This window comes from Mytilus trossulus, chromosome 3 (genome assembly GCF_036588685.1).
Source record: "Mytilus trossulus isolate FHL-02 chromosome 3, PNRI_Mtr1.1.1.hap1, whole genome shotgun sequence".
Taxonomy (NCBI): Eukaryota; Metazoa; Mollusca; class Bivalvia; order Mytilida; family Mytilidae; genus Mytilus; species Mytilus trossulus.
In genome coordinates, this window is record NC_086375.1 from 75,770,304 (window position 1) to 75,788,781 (window position 18,478).

General features: G+C 31.0%; 1 protein-coding gene across 1 annotated transcript; it reads left to right on the plus strand.

The window, feature by feature from the left end:
- LOC134712439 (uncharacterized) lies at positions 1–7,229 on the plus strand. Its single transcript, XM_063573974.1, has 4 exons — positions 1–245; positions 1,878–2,073; positions 3,311–3,430; positions 5,757–7,229. The coding sequence occupies exons 1-3, from the start codon at positions 117–119 to the stop codon at positions 3,409–3,411; spliced, it is 426 nt and encodes a 141-aa protein (XP_063430044.1). The 5' UTR covers positions 1–116; the 3' UTR covers positions 3,412–3,430; positions 5,757–7,229.
- Positions 7,230–18,478: the final 11,249 nt, after the last annotated feature.

Genomic DNA, 18,478 nt, shown 5'->3' on the forward strand with positions numbered 1-18,478 from the left:
GGTTCATGTTTTGATATATCAAACTGAAACCAAAAAAGAAACCACTTCCTTTTTGCGCAATAATTTGTCTCTTTAACACTGCACGAGAAGAAATCTTACCGGCATCACTTATCACTATGGCAGGTTGGGGAGACTGGGTGAAATATCTTTTAAATGATGGAAATTGTGTGTGTGGCAATGTCTGCGGAATATTTGGACCAGCACCAAATTACCAGTACTATGCGTCAGATCCATCGGATTTTCATGTAAGTTTGTGCACTAGAAACATGACAAAGTACCGTGCTAAATTTTAAAACAGTAAAAAAAATCGTATCCCATAGAGCCTTTGAAAGAAAAAATATGCTTTTATTGTATGCACAAGGCCCACTGACCATGTGTCAATTCTCTTGCACTATATTTGGAACGTTTCATGCAGATGCTGGTCTGTCAAAGCATGTTTAATTTCAAAACAGTCAAACGAGGTGTGGTCCTCCACTCCACTTCTCCAGCATCACACTTGTTACTTTTTATTATTTTTGTTCAATTTAATTCCTATTGGAACCCTTGAGTCAATAGAAAATCGCTTTTGATACTTAATCCCTGCTAATTATGTGAATCCCAGAGCTTTACAGATTTTGGGATTTATTTTTAACATTAGTCATTAAGTTTTATCATAAAATTCAATTATCAATTACTGAACAAGTTATAGGTATAATACGGTCTCACTAATTAGCGACAACAAGAATTTTTGCGTCAACAAGCGAAAAGAAGCGACAACAAAAATTATTTTAGCAACAACAAGCGACAAGAAACTATTCAGCGACAAGAAAACATATTCTTATTAATTAAAATTAATTATTGCAATAAATATTAAAAGAATATGCAAAAGAAAATAATTTTAGCGACAAGAAAGTTAAAATTTATAGAAAAAAATGAAACATTATTTACATATTTATTTTATCATCTATAATGTATAACAGCCATGGCCAGTATTACGTTTAACTATTGTATTATGATATTACTTTTCCTTGTGTTTTAGAACATGTTATTTATCTTATAATTTGGGATTTACTTTATTTAAATTTGGGATTTCGGGATTTCGTGTTATTAAGCCGGGATTTCGGGATCAGGACCCCTCCTATCCCCCCTTATCTCTTTCTTCTTCACAAATGTTAATTTCTTCATCTACCAATATACTAATATAAACTTCACATTCTCTTTCTTCCTCACAAATGTTTCATTTCTTCGTCTATCTATATAATAAAACATTTTAATAAGACATATCTGCTAGTAAATTTAAAAAAAAACACATTACATTCAAATTTCTTTATATCTAAAAAAAATAATGTTTTCTTGTCGCTAAATAGTCTTCTTGTCGCTTGTTGTCGCTAAAATAATTCTTGTTGTCGCTTGTTGTTGCTAATTAGTGAGACCCATATAATATAACGTAATATAATAATTTAAAATTCATTGAATTGAATGAATGAATGAAAAGGTGCAGTAGGTTGATTCTCTATTGGTACGTACCTATAGCAGCTGGCTGAGATCATACAAACATTTTTCTTATCATATAAATGTTTGGAGAAAATTTTAATGGACTGAAGTGTTTTAATCCTGAAAAATATCTTAGCCCACCAGTACATGCATATGTAAGTAGAAGGATACAAATAACAAAATGACAATATTGCAACAAGAAAATATTGTAGCATCACATGCAAACAAGATCTTACTATTCCTTGTCAGTTTACAACACAGAAGTTTCTTTTTTTGAGATTCTGAAGTATTATTTAGAAGCTCTATTCGCAGTGTCTTCCCTGTTTATACAATGTACATGTATATATGTATTATCCTTTATTATTTTAATAATGCTGTCAATAATTTCTTTTCTTTTTTTACAGCCAGGAGTACCTTTTTTCCAGAGCATGGATAAAGTATTTCAGAGTGGCGTTGGGGCTTGTGGTTCAGTAAAAGTTTCACTACCAGTAGATGGTGTACAGAAAGAATTTAAATTTATGATTTTAAGAGAGGATGAAAAATGTATAACAGCCAAATGTGGGAGTGATGCTGGATTTAATGTATCAAAGACAAACAATTGTAAGATACAAATGTTCTATGAAAGATAACTCTTGTCAATTCAGCTGTAAAAAATCTCTCAAAATTAATCAGTTGTCAAAAGTAACAAAATCTCCGTCATTGGTTTCTTTCAAAGTCTTTGTATAATGAAAATGGCCGTAGGCAATATATTTTGGTAAGCTACAGAACCTGTAAATAAATGAATTTACATCGAGAAATTCTAATTTCATGGATATACGATTTTGTGGTTTTGCCAAAATCTGCAAATAATCCTATAGAAAATGTTTATGTATCCCAAGGATGAATATAATGTATCTACAGTAATTGTATTCAGTGACAAGACATGCCAATAGAAGGGCAGTAATGTGGTCAGTAGATTCACATCTTATTTATTTTTATGAAAACAGAAATTTTTGAAATGAATTCTCTTCTATTCCACAATAAAATAAAAAAAAGCCTTTAGCTATATTAATTAGTTACGGTATTGAGAGACTTCTGATCAAATACATGTACATGTACAATGAATCTGCTGTCTGTTTGCTTAAAAATTGAGCTCATCAGTGTTCTGATCAGTCTGATACCAATTGATATTTCGAATTTCATTCATTTTGAAGAAGGTGTCTAATAATGTCACTTAGTTTTTTTTCAGCACTTACAAAACATTTGTGACAAAAATGTTTATATATCTGCAGCAATGATTTAAACGGGATTCATTTATATATTCAACAAGAAAATATGTTATTGAGTCAAACCATGAGAACTATTTTATTGAAATATATATCATGAACATTATAACATCTTCTTTCCCTGTCTCCTGTCATTTTGTTTCCATTCCTTGTGAAAATGGTCTACAGCTCCACTAGCATGAATATGGAGGATAAATCTAGAGGAATGAAATTTCAGATTATATACACATTCCTGGGAGGAGTAAATGACCATGAACTACAAAAATTGTAATTTTAACATCACTAAAAATGTAAGGGTAAAATAAGGACAATTTGAAATGTAATAAGTTTTAATTGTTAATGTTGCAGCTTGGAATGCACAATAAAGCATCTGGGGCAGAACACAGTTTTTTCAATCGAATGAATATATCAGAAGAAAGATGATTGAATACATGTACATGTATAAAAACCATGTGATAGATCCCATTAATCAAACACCAGCATATTAAGCAGATTATGTCATACTTTTTGTATTTATAGTGTATTAATAAACACCTGCTTTATATGTAATTAATACTTTTTATTCATTACAGTATATGTAGTTTCATTTTACACATCAAACAGTGTACAACCTGGAAATTGTGCAAAACGGAATAATTATGTACAACAACAATTACTAGCAGCAGGACAATAATCTTTACTTTGTTTTTAGAGTAAGTATTAATAGACATGTAGATATAGGAAGATGTGGTATGAGTGCCAATGAGAGAACTCTCCATCTAAGTCATTTGTGAAAGAAAAAACATTATAGGTCTACAGTCTTCAACACAAAACCTTGGCTCAAACCGCACAGTAAGCTTTAACAGGCCCTCAAAAATACTAGTGTAAAACCATTCAAACTGGAAAACAATATGATCTAATCTATATAAAAAAACGAGAAACAGTTAAGAACCACATCAACAAACAAAACTACTGAACATCAGGTTCCTGACATAGGACAGGTGCTTTTTTAGCTCACCTGGCCCGAAGGGCCAAGTGAGCTTATGCCTTCTCTTGGCGTCCGTCGTCGTAAACTATTTCAAGAATCTTCTCCTCTGAAACTACTAGGCCAAATACTTCCAAACTTTAACTGAATGTTCCTTAGGGTATCTAGTTTATAAATTGTATCCGAAGTTTTGATCTATCAACAAACATGGTCGCCATTGCTAAAAATAGAACATAGGGGTCAAATGCAGTTTTTGGCTTATATCTCAAAAACGAAAGCATTTAGAGCAAATCTGACAAGAGGTAAAAATCTTCATTAGGTCAAGATCTATCAGCCCTGAAATTTTCAGATGAATCAAACAACCCATTGTTAGGTTGCTGCCACTTAATTGGTAATTTTTAAGGAAATTTTGCAGTTTTTTGGTCATTATCTTGAATATTATTATAGATAAAGATAAACTGTAAACAGCAAAAATGATCATCAAAGTAAGATCTACAAATAAGTTAATATGACCATAATTTGTCAATTGACCCCTTTAGGAGTTATTGCCCTTTATAGTCAATTTTTAACCATTTTTCGTTAATCTTAATTAACTTTTACAAAAATCTTCTCTGAAACTACTAGGCCAAATACTTACAAACTTTAATTGAATGTTCCTTAGGGTATCTAGTTTATAAATTGTATCCGAAGTTTTGATCTATCAACAAACATGGTCGCCATTGCTAAAAATAGAACATAGGGGTCAAATGCAGTTTTTGGCTTATATCTCAAAAACAACGCATTTAGAGCAAATCTGACGTGGGATAAAAATGTTCATTAGGTCAAGATCTATCAGCCCTGAAAAGTTCAGATGAATCAAATAACCCATTGTTGGGTTGCTGCCACTTAATTGGTAATTTTAAGGAAATTTTGCAGTTTTTGGTCATTATCTTGAATATTATTATAGATAAAGATAAACTGTAAACAGCAAAAATGATCAGCAAAGTAAGATCTACAAATAAGTTAATATGACCAAAATTGTCAATTGACCCCTTAAGGGGTTTATAAATAATTATCCTGAAATGACAATTTTTCACAATTTGTTCATCTTTAAAAAATCTTCTCCTCTGAAACTACTCAACCAAATTCAACCAAACTTCAACTGAATGATCAGTAGGTGTATAAAATAAAGTTTGTGTTTTATTTTCTATTTCATCAAAAACATGGCCGTCATGGCTAAATATAGAACACAGGATAAAATGCAGTTTTTGGCTTATATCTCAAAAACTCAAGCATTTAGAGCAAATAAGACACGAAGTTAAAGTATTTATTAGGTCAGGGTCAACCTGTCCTGAAATTTTCAGCCAAATTGGGTAACTGGTTTTCAGATATATAAGGTCCCTGAATTGATGATTTTAAAGAAATTTTGCAGTTTTTGAATATTATCTTGAATATTATTATAGATACAGATAAACTATTAATAGCAAAAATGTTAAGCAAAGTAAGATCTACAAATAAGTCGATTTGACCAAAATTGTCAATTGACCCCTAAAGGAGTAATTGCCCTTTAAAGACTTTTTTACAATTTGTTCATCATGTTGACTTACTTTAAAAAATCTTCTCCTTTGAAACTGCTGTATCAATTTCAGCCAAACTTAGGCTAAATGAGTTTCAGAGTATCTAGTATAAATTTTATATTTTATTTCCTTGTATGTCAAGAAACATAGCTCCTATGGCTAAATTAGAACATAGGAGAATTTTTTTTTTTTTGCTTTTGAAGAAAATAGGTCGATTCAAAGAACATTTAAATAATTTGAAAAGCCAAAATAATCATTGATGAGAGATTTAACCCAAAAAATTAAGGTGAGCGATTCAGGCTCTTGAGAGCCTCTTGTTATTAGCTTGTATGCACTCAGGGAAAAACCATAAAATGGCATATCCACAATAAAGTATGTTTTCGGCAATCCACGGAAATTTGTACTAAAAAAAATTAAATGAATCCACAATAAGATGTTATACCATTGATAGATAATATTATGGTTAGGAGGTTTAACAAATATCTTTTTTCTTTTCAGAAGCATCATTACAGAACATCTCCAAGTTGAATATTTTTTAGGGTGCAATAACAGTTGACAGTTTATATGCCAGTGTAAATGTTATCATCCACAGACTTGCCTCATATAAATGTTTTCCGCTCATTGTATTATTGATAAACAAAATCTAGTCACTTAAAATTTTTACAGCATTCCAGGTTTTTTATATTTATTTGTTTCCCTTAAAATTTGCCATTTGCTTCTAGGAGTAATTACAATCTTAATTTGTCACTCATCTTCATATATGGCATAATATTAAACAGGATGTATCTAGATACCAAGCTTTGTGCAATTATTTATATGAAGATTTTACTTCATTTTACATATTATTAAAAAATTAAAGGTAGTATGTAATATTTTTGTGACTGACATAAATATTTACAAAGTTACTGTAATTAGTGTACTTGGGTAAACAACAGTATTGCAATTTGTGAATAGATAATTAAGTGCTCAAATATTATACATGCTATTATAATGTCTTTGTTTTCTCATATACCAGTCTATACAATTTTTGTTTGAAGTTACATTTCATAAAGATACCATTGTTGAATATCATTTTAAAATTTTGTTTAGTTTTGCGGGTTAATGTAGGATCAGTCCCTATGGCTAATGCCATAATTGAAATAGAATTTCAGGCCAGAGCATATTGGAATAGTTTTGCTGAATCATAGTGTATGTTTTAGATACACTATTGTCAAAAGCTTATTTGCTTTTTCTTTGAAGATCCGTAAGAATTTCAGCATATAAAATGTTCATGTATAATTGTATTAGTGCTTTATTCTTGTTATTTTTTGCTAAACCCTGTAATGTATGATTTACTTATTGAACATGATGACGTCCCATTTACTACTTGACTATTGATCCAATTTCAATGATCAATCATAAAACACAATGTTGCCTTAAGTTGAATCATGCTTTATGGGGATAATTGCAATGCTTAAAAGAGATTTTTCTGTTATGAGATTGTCTTTGTTTTATTTTTTTGTGTGTTTTATTATTGATGACTTTATCTGATGTTGTATGGTTACCTAAAGAGTTTGACGAGCCAAATCTTTTGTAGGTAAACCTTAGTTGTATTAAAGATGGTTTGTAGATGAAAGATCTTTTCTCAGTTGTACAAGTTATTTTATTTGTTATTGTAATCAATTTAATGGAAATTTAAAAAATAATGGATATGAAATTAAAAATAATTATCTTGGTAATTTAAATAAGTAGTTTTACGATGAAAGTAGATTTTTTATGGTCTTAGTAGATTTTCTCAGTTAGTTTATTCACTATTACTGAACTTTATGTTACAGATAATTTCAAAATATAGATCATGATTTATTATACGATCTGACTAAAATTTGACCTAGTGTACAAGAGAATTTAAAGAAACCAAATTGGATAAAAGCATAGTGTGAATTAGTTACAACTTTGTTCATTACTTCTCATAATAAAGTACATTTATCATTGTTTACTGTCTTCACTTGCCAATGCCAGTATATCTGACATAAATTAATCATGTTATGATCGCATAAGAAACTTTATTTGGAAGTTTTACAGTGTTCCTAAAGGACCTTATTGAAATTTTAATCTTTTTAGTTATAATCATCACCAGAAACAAATGTCATTTTTTCATTCCCCCTGTTGTAGTGCCGACCTGGAGGGGGCATTACGTTTTGCCATGGTGTGCCCCTATGTCTGTCTGTATCAAAATTGATTTCTGTTCTCTAACTTGAGTTTGCCTCAACCGAATGTTAAGACACTTATACACAATACACAGATCAAGTTTGAATTTTGGTGGTGTCACTTTTACAGTTCAGGAAGTGTCACCTTTTTAAAGATATGCCCTTTTACAAATGGTCTGAAACTTATCCACAAATCTTATGCCACAAGAATGCCAAAGAAGATCATTTAGGTAGTACCACTTTTACTGTAGCTTATGTTCCTTTATAAAGCTTTGTTTGTTTACGTTTCCTTGTTGTGATGATTTTCAGTTTCACAAGCATGTATTTTCCAGTAAAATGCTCTATGACATCGGGCATCTCATTTATTAAAAAGCATATGACGTGGAAGTAAGATTGGAACAGCCCTGGCTATATATTCATATTTTACCACAGGTGTGTACTCAAAGCGTTTGAAGGACATCATGTTAGAATCCATATTTTATCAGGAGTTATTGGATTATCCTATCATATTGAAACCTTGTGAAAGCAAATTCTTGGAAAAAAAAATTGCACAGAAAGCTTTCATAATTGTTGGGATTGTTTGCCATCATATATAACAAGAGAGCCCACACTGAAATGTTTTGCCTTCTTTACTGACATTGATTTTGATGTTGATAGTCCTAAATATGAAGCTTTACTTCAATAATTACATTTACTTACCATCATCCAAGTAAATGAGGTCAAAGTCAAATAAACTAAATCAGATATACATGAACGCCTAACATTCATACAATACATCAATATATAAATAGCAGCAGAGAAAACATTGTCAACCAAAGTATAACAAATATAGTTGACCCATTGCTTCGTTTCTAAGAATCGGACCTAACCAGGAAATCTAAAAAACTACCAATGAATATGAAAATGAGGTCAAGGTCAGATGAACCATACCAGACAGACATGTACACCTTATAATCAATCTATACATTAAATATAGTTGACTTTTGGTTCTAGTATAGAAGAAACAAACTTAACCATGAAAACATAACTAGAGGCTCTAAAGAGCCTGTGTCGCTCACCTTGGTATATGTGAATTAAAAAAAGGAAGCAGGCAGTTTATGACAAAATTGTGTTTAGGTGATTGTGATGTGTTTGTACATCTTACTTTAATGAACATTCTTGCTGCTTACAATTATCTCTAGCTATAATGAACTTGTCCGTGTAGTTTCAGTGAAAATGTTAGTAAAAATTTACAAATTTTATGAAAATTGTTAAAAATTGATTATATAGGACAATAACTTCTTAGGGGGTCAATTGACCATTTTGACTTATTTTTGAGTCTTAAATTGCTGTACATTACTGCTGTTTACAGTTTATCTCTATCTATAATAATATTCAAGATAATAACCCAAAACAGCAAAATTTCCTTAAAATTACCAATTTAGGGGCAGTAACCTGACAACAAGTTGTCATATTCATCTAAATATTTCAGGGAAGATAGATCTTGACCAGATGAAAATTTTTACCCCTTGTTAAATTTGCTCTAAATGCTTTGGTTTTTGAGTTATAAGCCAAAAACTGCATTTTACCCCTATGTTCTATTTTTAGCCATAGCGGCCATCTTGGTTGGTTTGCCAGGTCACAAAACACAATTTTTAAACTAGATAGCCTAATAATGATTCTGGCTATGCTTGGTAAAATTTGGCCAAGTAGTTTCAGAGGAGAAGATTTTTGTAAAAGTTAACTAAGATTTACAAAAATGGTTAAAAATTGACTATAAAGGGCAATAACTCCTAAAGGGGTCAACTGACCATTTTGGTCATGTTGACTTATTTGTAAATCATACTTTGCTGAACATTATTGCTGTCTACAGTTTATCTCCATCTATAATAATATTCAAGATAATAACCAAAAACAGTAAAATTTCCTTAAAATTACCAATTTAGAGGCAGCAACCCAACAATGGGTTGTCTGATTCATCTGAAAATATCAGGGCAGATAGATCTTGACCTGATAAACAATTTCCCCCCAGGTCAGATTTGCTCTAAATGCTTTGGTTTTTGAGTTATAAGCCAAAAACTGCATTTTACCCCTATGTTCTATTTTTAGCCATAGCGGCCATCTTGGTTGGTTGGCAGGGTAAAAAAACACAAATTTCAAACTAGATACATCAATGATGATTGTGGCCAAGTTTGGTTTAATTTGGCCCAGATGTTTCAGAGGAGAAGATTTTTGTGAAAGTTAACGCCAGACGACGGACGCCAAGTGATGAGAAAAGCTCACTTGGCCCTTCAGGCCCGGTGAGCTAAAAATGCGGTATCTTCCAGACTGACACATACACCTTACATTCATTCCTTGCAAAAAATAGTTGACCTATTTGTTATAGTTTCAGAGAAATGGAGACTAACACACAAAAACTTAACACTGAGCAATGAATCATGAAAAATGAAATCAAGGTCAAACTAGATGCTCTGCACCTTTCCTTTATTCCAAAACCGATCTCAATTCAATTTCCAATTGAGTTTGCAACATTAATTACTTATTTAAATACATCATAAAATATTAAAATGTAAAAAAAGTGCTTGTAATCACTGAATGGTAAAGATTGTTTTAATTTATCAGTTGGCAGTAAAAGTGAATATACATTTTATATTGTATAAAACAATGATTTAAGTTGATTCAACTACTATTCTGGACAAAGAAAGATAACTCCAATTGATTTCTTGCTATTGCTATTGTGGTCATAAACCTTGTGTCAAAATTTCATAGATTTCTATTTACTTAAACTAAAGTAATTGTGCGAAAACCAAAAAAATGCTTATTTGGGCCCTTTTTGGCCCTTAATTCCTTAAACGTTGGGATCAAAACTCCCAAAATCAATCCCAACCTTCCTTTAGTGGTCATAAACCTTGTATTAAAATTTCATAGACTTTTACTAAAGTTAGTGTGCGAAAACTAAAAGTATTCGGACGAAGACGACGACGCCAACGTGATAGCAATATACGACGAAATTTTTTCAAATTTTGCGGTCGTATAATAAAAACTGCCAGACTGACATGCACATTGTAAAATATTTCCATACCCCAAATATATTTGATCTATTGCATATAGTATAGGGGAAAAAAGACCAAAACACAAAAACATAACTTAATCATCTGATCAAATAAAATAGAGGTCAAGGTCAGATGACTTGCCAGTTGGACACCTTACAATCAATCCATACACTAAATATAGACAACCTATTACTTATAGTATCTGATATATAGACTTGACCATGAAAACTAAACCTTGTTCACTGACTGCTCCATGAAGAGGTCAAAATCCAATGAAAACTCTGACGGGCATCAGGACAATATCAGGTACACACATACTAAAATTAGTTATCCTATTAATCATAATAAAGAGAGAAATTAACACTACAAAAAAGTCTTCCACCTTCTAAAATATAAGCTTTTAAGTAGTTAGCTTATCCTGCAGTATCACTATCCCTATGTTGAGTTTTCTGCGACAGAATCGGCAGGCCCTGAAAATTGAAAATGAGGTCTTGGAAATTAGACAAGGAAACTTTGTAGCATCAAGCATTTGTATATTTATTTTATCTTAGTATTACATCTTCATTGTTTATTTGGATGGAGAGTTGTCTCATTGACACTCACACCACATCTTACATCTATTTACTGCAGGGTTTGTTACTCGTATGTTGGATGCAGTAGAATGTGTCCCTGTGCTTGTAGAGTATGCCCCTATATTTTTCAGTTATTGGTTGTTTGCCTGTGAGAAAGCTTTCACATGTTTATTTTATCTTAGTATTAAATCTTTATTGTTTTTTTGAATGGAGAGTTGTCTCATCGGCACTCATATCACATCTTCCTATATCTAAGCAGTATGAAGCACCAAAACTAGCCTTTCGCATAACTTCTCGAAAGTCATTTCCAGACAATTGTTGTCTTGCACATACCTGCCAACTGTCACTATTTGCGGGGGATTTCCCCCATGGAGGCTCCCAAATTGAAATTTTTAAAGAGCAATTATAACCACAATTTTAACAAAACAATTATGTCCACAATTTTAACAAAACAATTAATTTTACAATAAATTGAGGCTTTTAAAAGTATGAAGAAGCCCAAAAAAAAGGCCTCCTTGAAGGTTTTTAAGGAGTATGGCATCCATCTTGCTTGCAAAACCCCCCTGGGCATTTTGGAAACTTGGCAGGTATGGTCTTGGATTGAAATAACATTTTTATATCCATACAGAAACAAAAATGAACAGAAAGTTATTATCACAGTTAGTATGAATAGGGTATTCTCCCAGTTATATAACTTTAAGCCTTAGGTCACCTGAATTTTATACATCTTTTTCTGGTCCTATATTGATGGGGTAGAAACTTTATCGGGACTCCGGGATCAGGTTTATTCAAGCTCTGGATTTCCAGATAGATCCTTTAGGGATGGAAGAATTGATCTTTTTCGAATTTCAGGACGTTAGGATTAAATTTATTTAAATTTTGGGACCTCAAAATTTCGTGTTTTAAAGCCTGGGATTTCGAGATAAGGACCCCTTCTACCCCCCTCCCCCCCCCCCCTTTTCTAAATTATTATATAGATTATATTTTTCTATTATAGATTATAAGATATGAATAAGGCAAAAAATCAAAATTTATTAAAATAATTAATCCCCCCACCCCTTCTCTCTCCATACATAAAGGGCAATAACTCTAATAAGAAGTTCTCTGACGATTACAGTTTCAGCATAGAAAGACAGGGATTAAAAACTGGCAATATAACATCAAATAAACCATTAATTGGAAATGTTTTATATTTTTAATCAAGGCTTTGTTAAGTCCTGCATAATGATACATATAACCAGACAATGATAATTAATGTAAGAGCTTACAAAATTACAAAACAATTATTTTATCTCAGTCAGATACAACAGAAAAAGACAATGAAATACATTTGAATAACAAATACAGAGAAAGTAAATGTAATTGGTATATAATAATATCAGAAGAAGAAGTTGAGAAGAAGAAATGTCTTAACTTCTTTACTATGCAATATGTATGCTTTTTAGACATGGTATCAAAATTCAAAATTCTGGAAGACAAAAATGCTTGTCCAAAAATATTGGTAGATACCATGAAAAAAGACTAGGTTAAAATTTGTTGGATAAACGAAACTCAGTATTAAATTTTTATCAATAACCACACAAGAAACATATTTTCTTTTCATAAAAAAAAAGTTTTTTAATGAGAGTTAACGACAGTTTTGTAAGAATGTATATTTTTATATGTATTACATATGGACTAATACTAATACAGTTACTTCTTCAATTTACAGAACTCTTATTGTACTTGATATCTTAACTATGTTAAAATTTTCCATCCTGATTATTTTTTTTATTTTAAAAATTGTGAATATACCGGTACTGCTCAGCCAATTTTCAATTGTTCAGAACTTTGGAATTAAAACATAATTTTTCGGGTATATTGATGTGTAAACTGGACCTGACATATTCAAATAAACATTCGACACAGAAAGTTTTTTATATAAACTTTGTAAGAGAAGGATTTTGAGAGCAAATTGATCAAGTTAACACATCAATAAATATTCCTAATTGTGCAAATCAAATAAGAATTAGCACAGTGTTATATTTCAAAATGGTTAAGTCTGGCATTACTCTTATAAAAATAGTTTATGGAAAAAATTAAAACAAAATGAAGTTATTCATCCACTTTTAACTTTGTCAAAATTCAAAGAACTAATAATCATTTTTGTGTTGTCTTAACATTCAAAACAAAATGAAATCCCACTTAGGGTCTTTCCTTAAACCTAATAATATTAGTTCTGCCAAAATGCACCACTTATAATATTTAAAGATCAATGGAAGCTATCACTATTTGCAATGTTTAACACAAGTTGAAAACAAATGTATAGTATAAGCAAAATTAGAAGTAATAAAAGCAAAATTACCAACAAAACTTGCATTTTTAAAGCATCAAATATGTTGAACCTCATACTCAATTCTTTAAGTACAGTTAACTCTAAACCAGATGCTCCGCAGGGCGTAGCTTTATACGACCGCAGAGGTTGAACCCTGAACAGTTGGGGCAAGTATGGACACAACATTCAAGCTGGATTTTGCTCTAAATTTGGATTGTGATTAAATAGTTGACACAGCATTGGTTTCTGACACAGAATGAATGTATTCAAATGAACTTAAAATTTTTGTTTTCTCTTAGAGCAATTCACTGTGCTGTTGAATATTAATCCTCTCAAAAAAATGTTTAAAGAAATTTTCTTTTTATTTATGAAATTTCAAATGAGAAAAATTGAACCCAATTTTTTAATCACATCCCCCTTTCCCTTATTCCAAAACTAATTTCAATTAAAATATTCTAATGGAGTTTGCAACAATTACTACTCATTTAAATACATCATAAAATATTAAGATGTAAAAAAACTGCTTGTTATCACTGAATGGTAAAGATTATTTAAATTTATCAGTTGGTAGTAAAAAGTGAATATACATTGTATATTGTATATAACAAAGATTTAAGTTGATTCTGGACAAAGAAAGATAACTCAAATTCAAAAAAATTCTTGCAGATATTTCTTGCTTACTTTACTGGACAAAGAAAGATAACTCTTAATTAAAAAAAAATTTGCTATTTCACAATATTGTGAAATTAGATATTTCTTGCCATTGCACAATACTATGCAATTGAAAAGACTTGCTATTGCACAATACTTAATATAATAATTTTAGATCCTGATTTGGACCAACTTGAAAACTGGGCCCATAATCAAAAATCTAAGTACATGTTTAGATTCAGCATATCAAAGAGGCCCAAGAATTTGATTAACAAAAATCAAACTTAGTTTAATTTTGGACCCTTTGCACTTTAATTTAGACCAAATTTTAAAACTGGACAAAAAATTAAGAATATACATACACAGTTAGATTTGGCATATCAAAGAACCCCAATTATTCAATTTTTGATGAAATCAAACAATGTTTAATTTTGGACCTCGATTTGGGCCAACTTGAAAACTGGGCCAATAATCAACCAGATGCTCCGCAGGGCGTAGCTTTATACGACCGCAGAGGTTGAACCCTGAACGTTTGGGGCAAGTATGGACACAACATTCAGGCTGGATTCCGCTCTAAATTTGGATTGTGATTAAATAGTTGACACAGCATAGGTTTCTGACACAGAATGAATGTATTCAAATGAACTTAAAATTTTTGTTTTCTCTTAGAGCAATTCACTATGCTGTTGAATATTAATCCTCTCAAAAAATGTTTGAAGAAATTTTCTTTTTATTTATGAAATTTCAAATGAGAAAAATTGAACCCAATTTTTAAATCACATCCCCCTTTCCCTTATTCCAAAACTAATTTCAATTAAAATATTCTAATGGAGTTTGCAACAATTACTACTCATTTAAATACATCATAAAATATTAAGATGTAAAAAAACTGCTTGTTATCAATGAATGGTAAAGATTATTTAAATTTATCAGTTGGTAGTAAAAAGTGAATATACATTGTATATTGTATATAACAAAGATTTAAGTTGATTCTGGACAAAGAAAGATAACTCCAATTAAAAAAAATCTTGCAGATATTTCTTGCTTACTATACTGGACAAAGAAAGATAACTCTTAATTAAAAAAAAATTTGCTATTTCACAATATTGTGAAATTAGATATTTCTTGCCATTGCACAATACTGTGCAATTGAAAAGACTTGCTATTGCACAATACTTAATATAATAATTTTAGATCCTGATTTGGACCAACTTGAAAACTGGGCCCATAATCAAAAATCTAAGTACATGTTTAGATTCAGCATATCAAAGAGGACCAAGAATTTAATTTTTGTTAAAATCAAACTTAGTTTAATTTTGGACCCTTTGCACTTTAATTTAGACCAATATAAAACTGGACCAAAAATTAAGAATCTACATACACAGTTAGATTTGGCATATCAAAGAACCCCAATTATTCAATTTTTGATGAAATCAAACAATGTTTAATTTTGGACCTCGATTTGGGCCAACTTGAAAACTGGGCCAATAATCAAAAATCTAAGTACATTTTTAGATTCAGCATATCAAAGAACCCCAAGGTTTCAATTTTTGTTAAAATCAAACTAAATTTAATTTTGGACCCTTTGGACCTTAATGTAGACCAATTTGAAAACGGGACCAAAAATTAAGAATATACATACACAGTTAGATTCGGCATATTAATGAACCCCAATTATTCAATTTTGATGAAATCAAAAAAAGTTTAATTTTTGGACCCTTTGGGCCCCTTTTTAACTGTTGGGACCAAAACTCCCAAAATCAATACCAACCTTCCTTTTTATAGTCATAAACCTTGTGTTTAAATTTCATAGATTTCTACTTACTTATACTAACGCTATGGTGCGAAAACCAAGAAAAATGCTTATTTGGGTCCCTTTTTGGCCCCTAATTCCTAAACTGTTGGGACCGAAACTCCCAAAATCAATACCAACCTTCCTTTTGTGGTCATAAACATTGTGTTTAAATTTCATTGATTTCTATTTACTTTAACTAAAGTTATTGTGTGAAAACCAAGAATAATGCTTATTTGGGCCCTTTTTTGGCCCCTAATTCCTAAACTATTGATACCAAAACTCCCAAAATCAATCCCAACCTTTCTTTTGTGGTCATAAACCTTGTGTCAAAATTTCATAGATTTCTATTAACTTAAACTAAAGTTATAGTGCGAAAACCAAGAAAATGCTTATTTGGGCCCTTTTTGGCCCCTAATTCCTAAAATGTTGGGACAAAAACTCCCAAAATCAATACCAGCCTTCCTTTTATGGTCATAAACCTTGTGTTAAAATTTCATAGATTTCTATTCACTTTTACTAAAGTTAGAGTGCGAAAACTAAAAGTATTCGGACGACGACGACGACGACGACGACGACAGACGACGACGACGACGACGACGACGACGACGACGACGCCAACGTGATAGCAATATACGACGAAATTTTTTTCAAAATTTGCGGTCGTATAAAAATCTAAGAACATTTTTAGATTCAGCATATCAAAGAACCCCAAGGTTTCAATTTTTGTTAAAATCAAACTAAGTTTAATTTTGGACCCTTTGGACCTTAATGTAGACCAATTTGAAAACAGGACCAAAAATTAAGAATCTACATACACAGTTAGATTCGGCATATTAAAGAACCCCAATTATTCAATTTTGATGAAATCAAACAAAGTTTAATTTTGGACCCTTTGGGCCCCTTTTTCCTTAACTGTTGGGACCAAAACTCCCAAAATCAATACCAACCTTCCTTTTATAATCATAAACCTTGTGTTTAAATTTCATAGATTTCTATTTACTTATACTAACGCTATGGTGCAAAAAACCAAGAAAAATGCTTATTTGGGTCCCTTTTTGGCCCCTAATTCCTAAACTGTTGGGACCTAAACTCCCAAAATCAATACCAAGCTTCCTTTTGTGGTCATAAACAATGTGTTTAAATTTCATTGATTTCTATTTACTTTAACTAAAGTTATTGTGCGAAAACCAAGAATAATGCTTATTTGGGCTCTTTTTTGGCCCCTAATTCCTAAACTGTTGAAACCAAAACTCCCAAAATCAATCCCAACCTTTCTTTTGTGGTCATAAACCTTGTGTCAAAATTTCATAGATTTCTATTAACTTAAACTAAAGTTATAGTGCGAAAACCAAGAAAATGCTTATTTGGGCCCTTTTTGGCCCCTAATTCCTAAAATATTGGGACCAAAACTCCCAAAATCAATACCAGCCTTCCTTTTATGGTCATAAACCTTGTGTGAAAATTTCATAGATTTCTTTTCACTTTTACTAAAGTTAGAGTGCGAAAACTAAAAGTATTCGGACGACGACGACGACGACGACGACGCAGGACGACGACGACGACGACGACGACGACGACGACGCCAACGTGATAGCAATATACGACGAAAATTTTTTCAAAATTTGCGGTCGTATAAAAAAGATATAAACACTGGTAATATTCTTTTTATGGATGCACAATTTTCGGTTTAAAGTTTTTTTTCTTCTAGTTTAAAGCCTTTTTCTTCCAATAATGACCCCTAACAATACTACAGTTTTCAACACATATGACCAGGTTCAAATTTTTGAAATTTGTATGATAATTCAAGAATAATAGTATTTGTATTCACCAGTAATTAAAAATTTACAAGCAGCGAAAATTCAAAAACGTACGAGATTCAACTAACATTTATGTATATTGCACTTGAAAGATTTAGACTACATCACTAATAAATGTAAACAAATAATAAAATACATAAAAAATAATACATAAATTAATAGGATTTCTGATTTCATCTGTACATAATATATAGTAAAATCTGCCTTGCTATGTAAACCATTGCATAAACTTCATTCCTTAAAAATTCTATAAATAGATGTAAAGCAATTTTTAAAAATTAGGAAACTTTCAAAAGTGTTCAGATCTTCATATAAATTCAATACTATGAAACTAGTGGAGATATAGGACAAGACAAATCATTCATAATTATTGTAAATTTTACCAAATATGATAATACTTTCTAAATGATAGGAATATGCAGCCACCTTCACTAGTTATCCAAACCAGGAAGAAGTTTGATAAATTAGGAGATTTTACTTGTAAAATATAGGCAAAAAGTCAAAAACTCAATTGATTCCAAAAAATTTAACCATTTTGGAATTGCTTAAACTATATCACCACCTTTGGCTATTTGACAGATGTGGATTTTGACTTTTTTTTAGAACTAAAGTATTAACTGATGAACATATAATGTATTATAATGACATGTATGCTAAATTGTATCCCAAATAAAGCCATTTAAATCGCTATCATAAATTAAAACTATCAACATAATATAAATTAAATCTAATAATGTTTAAATAAATTGTCTGAAAGAGAAATGACACTATAAACTAATGTTCTGTCATATGGCACTCTTCCAAGAAACTTCTTGATATAGCAGATGTTGAACTCCACATAAATATATATAAC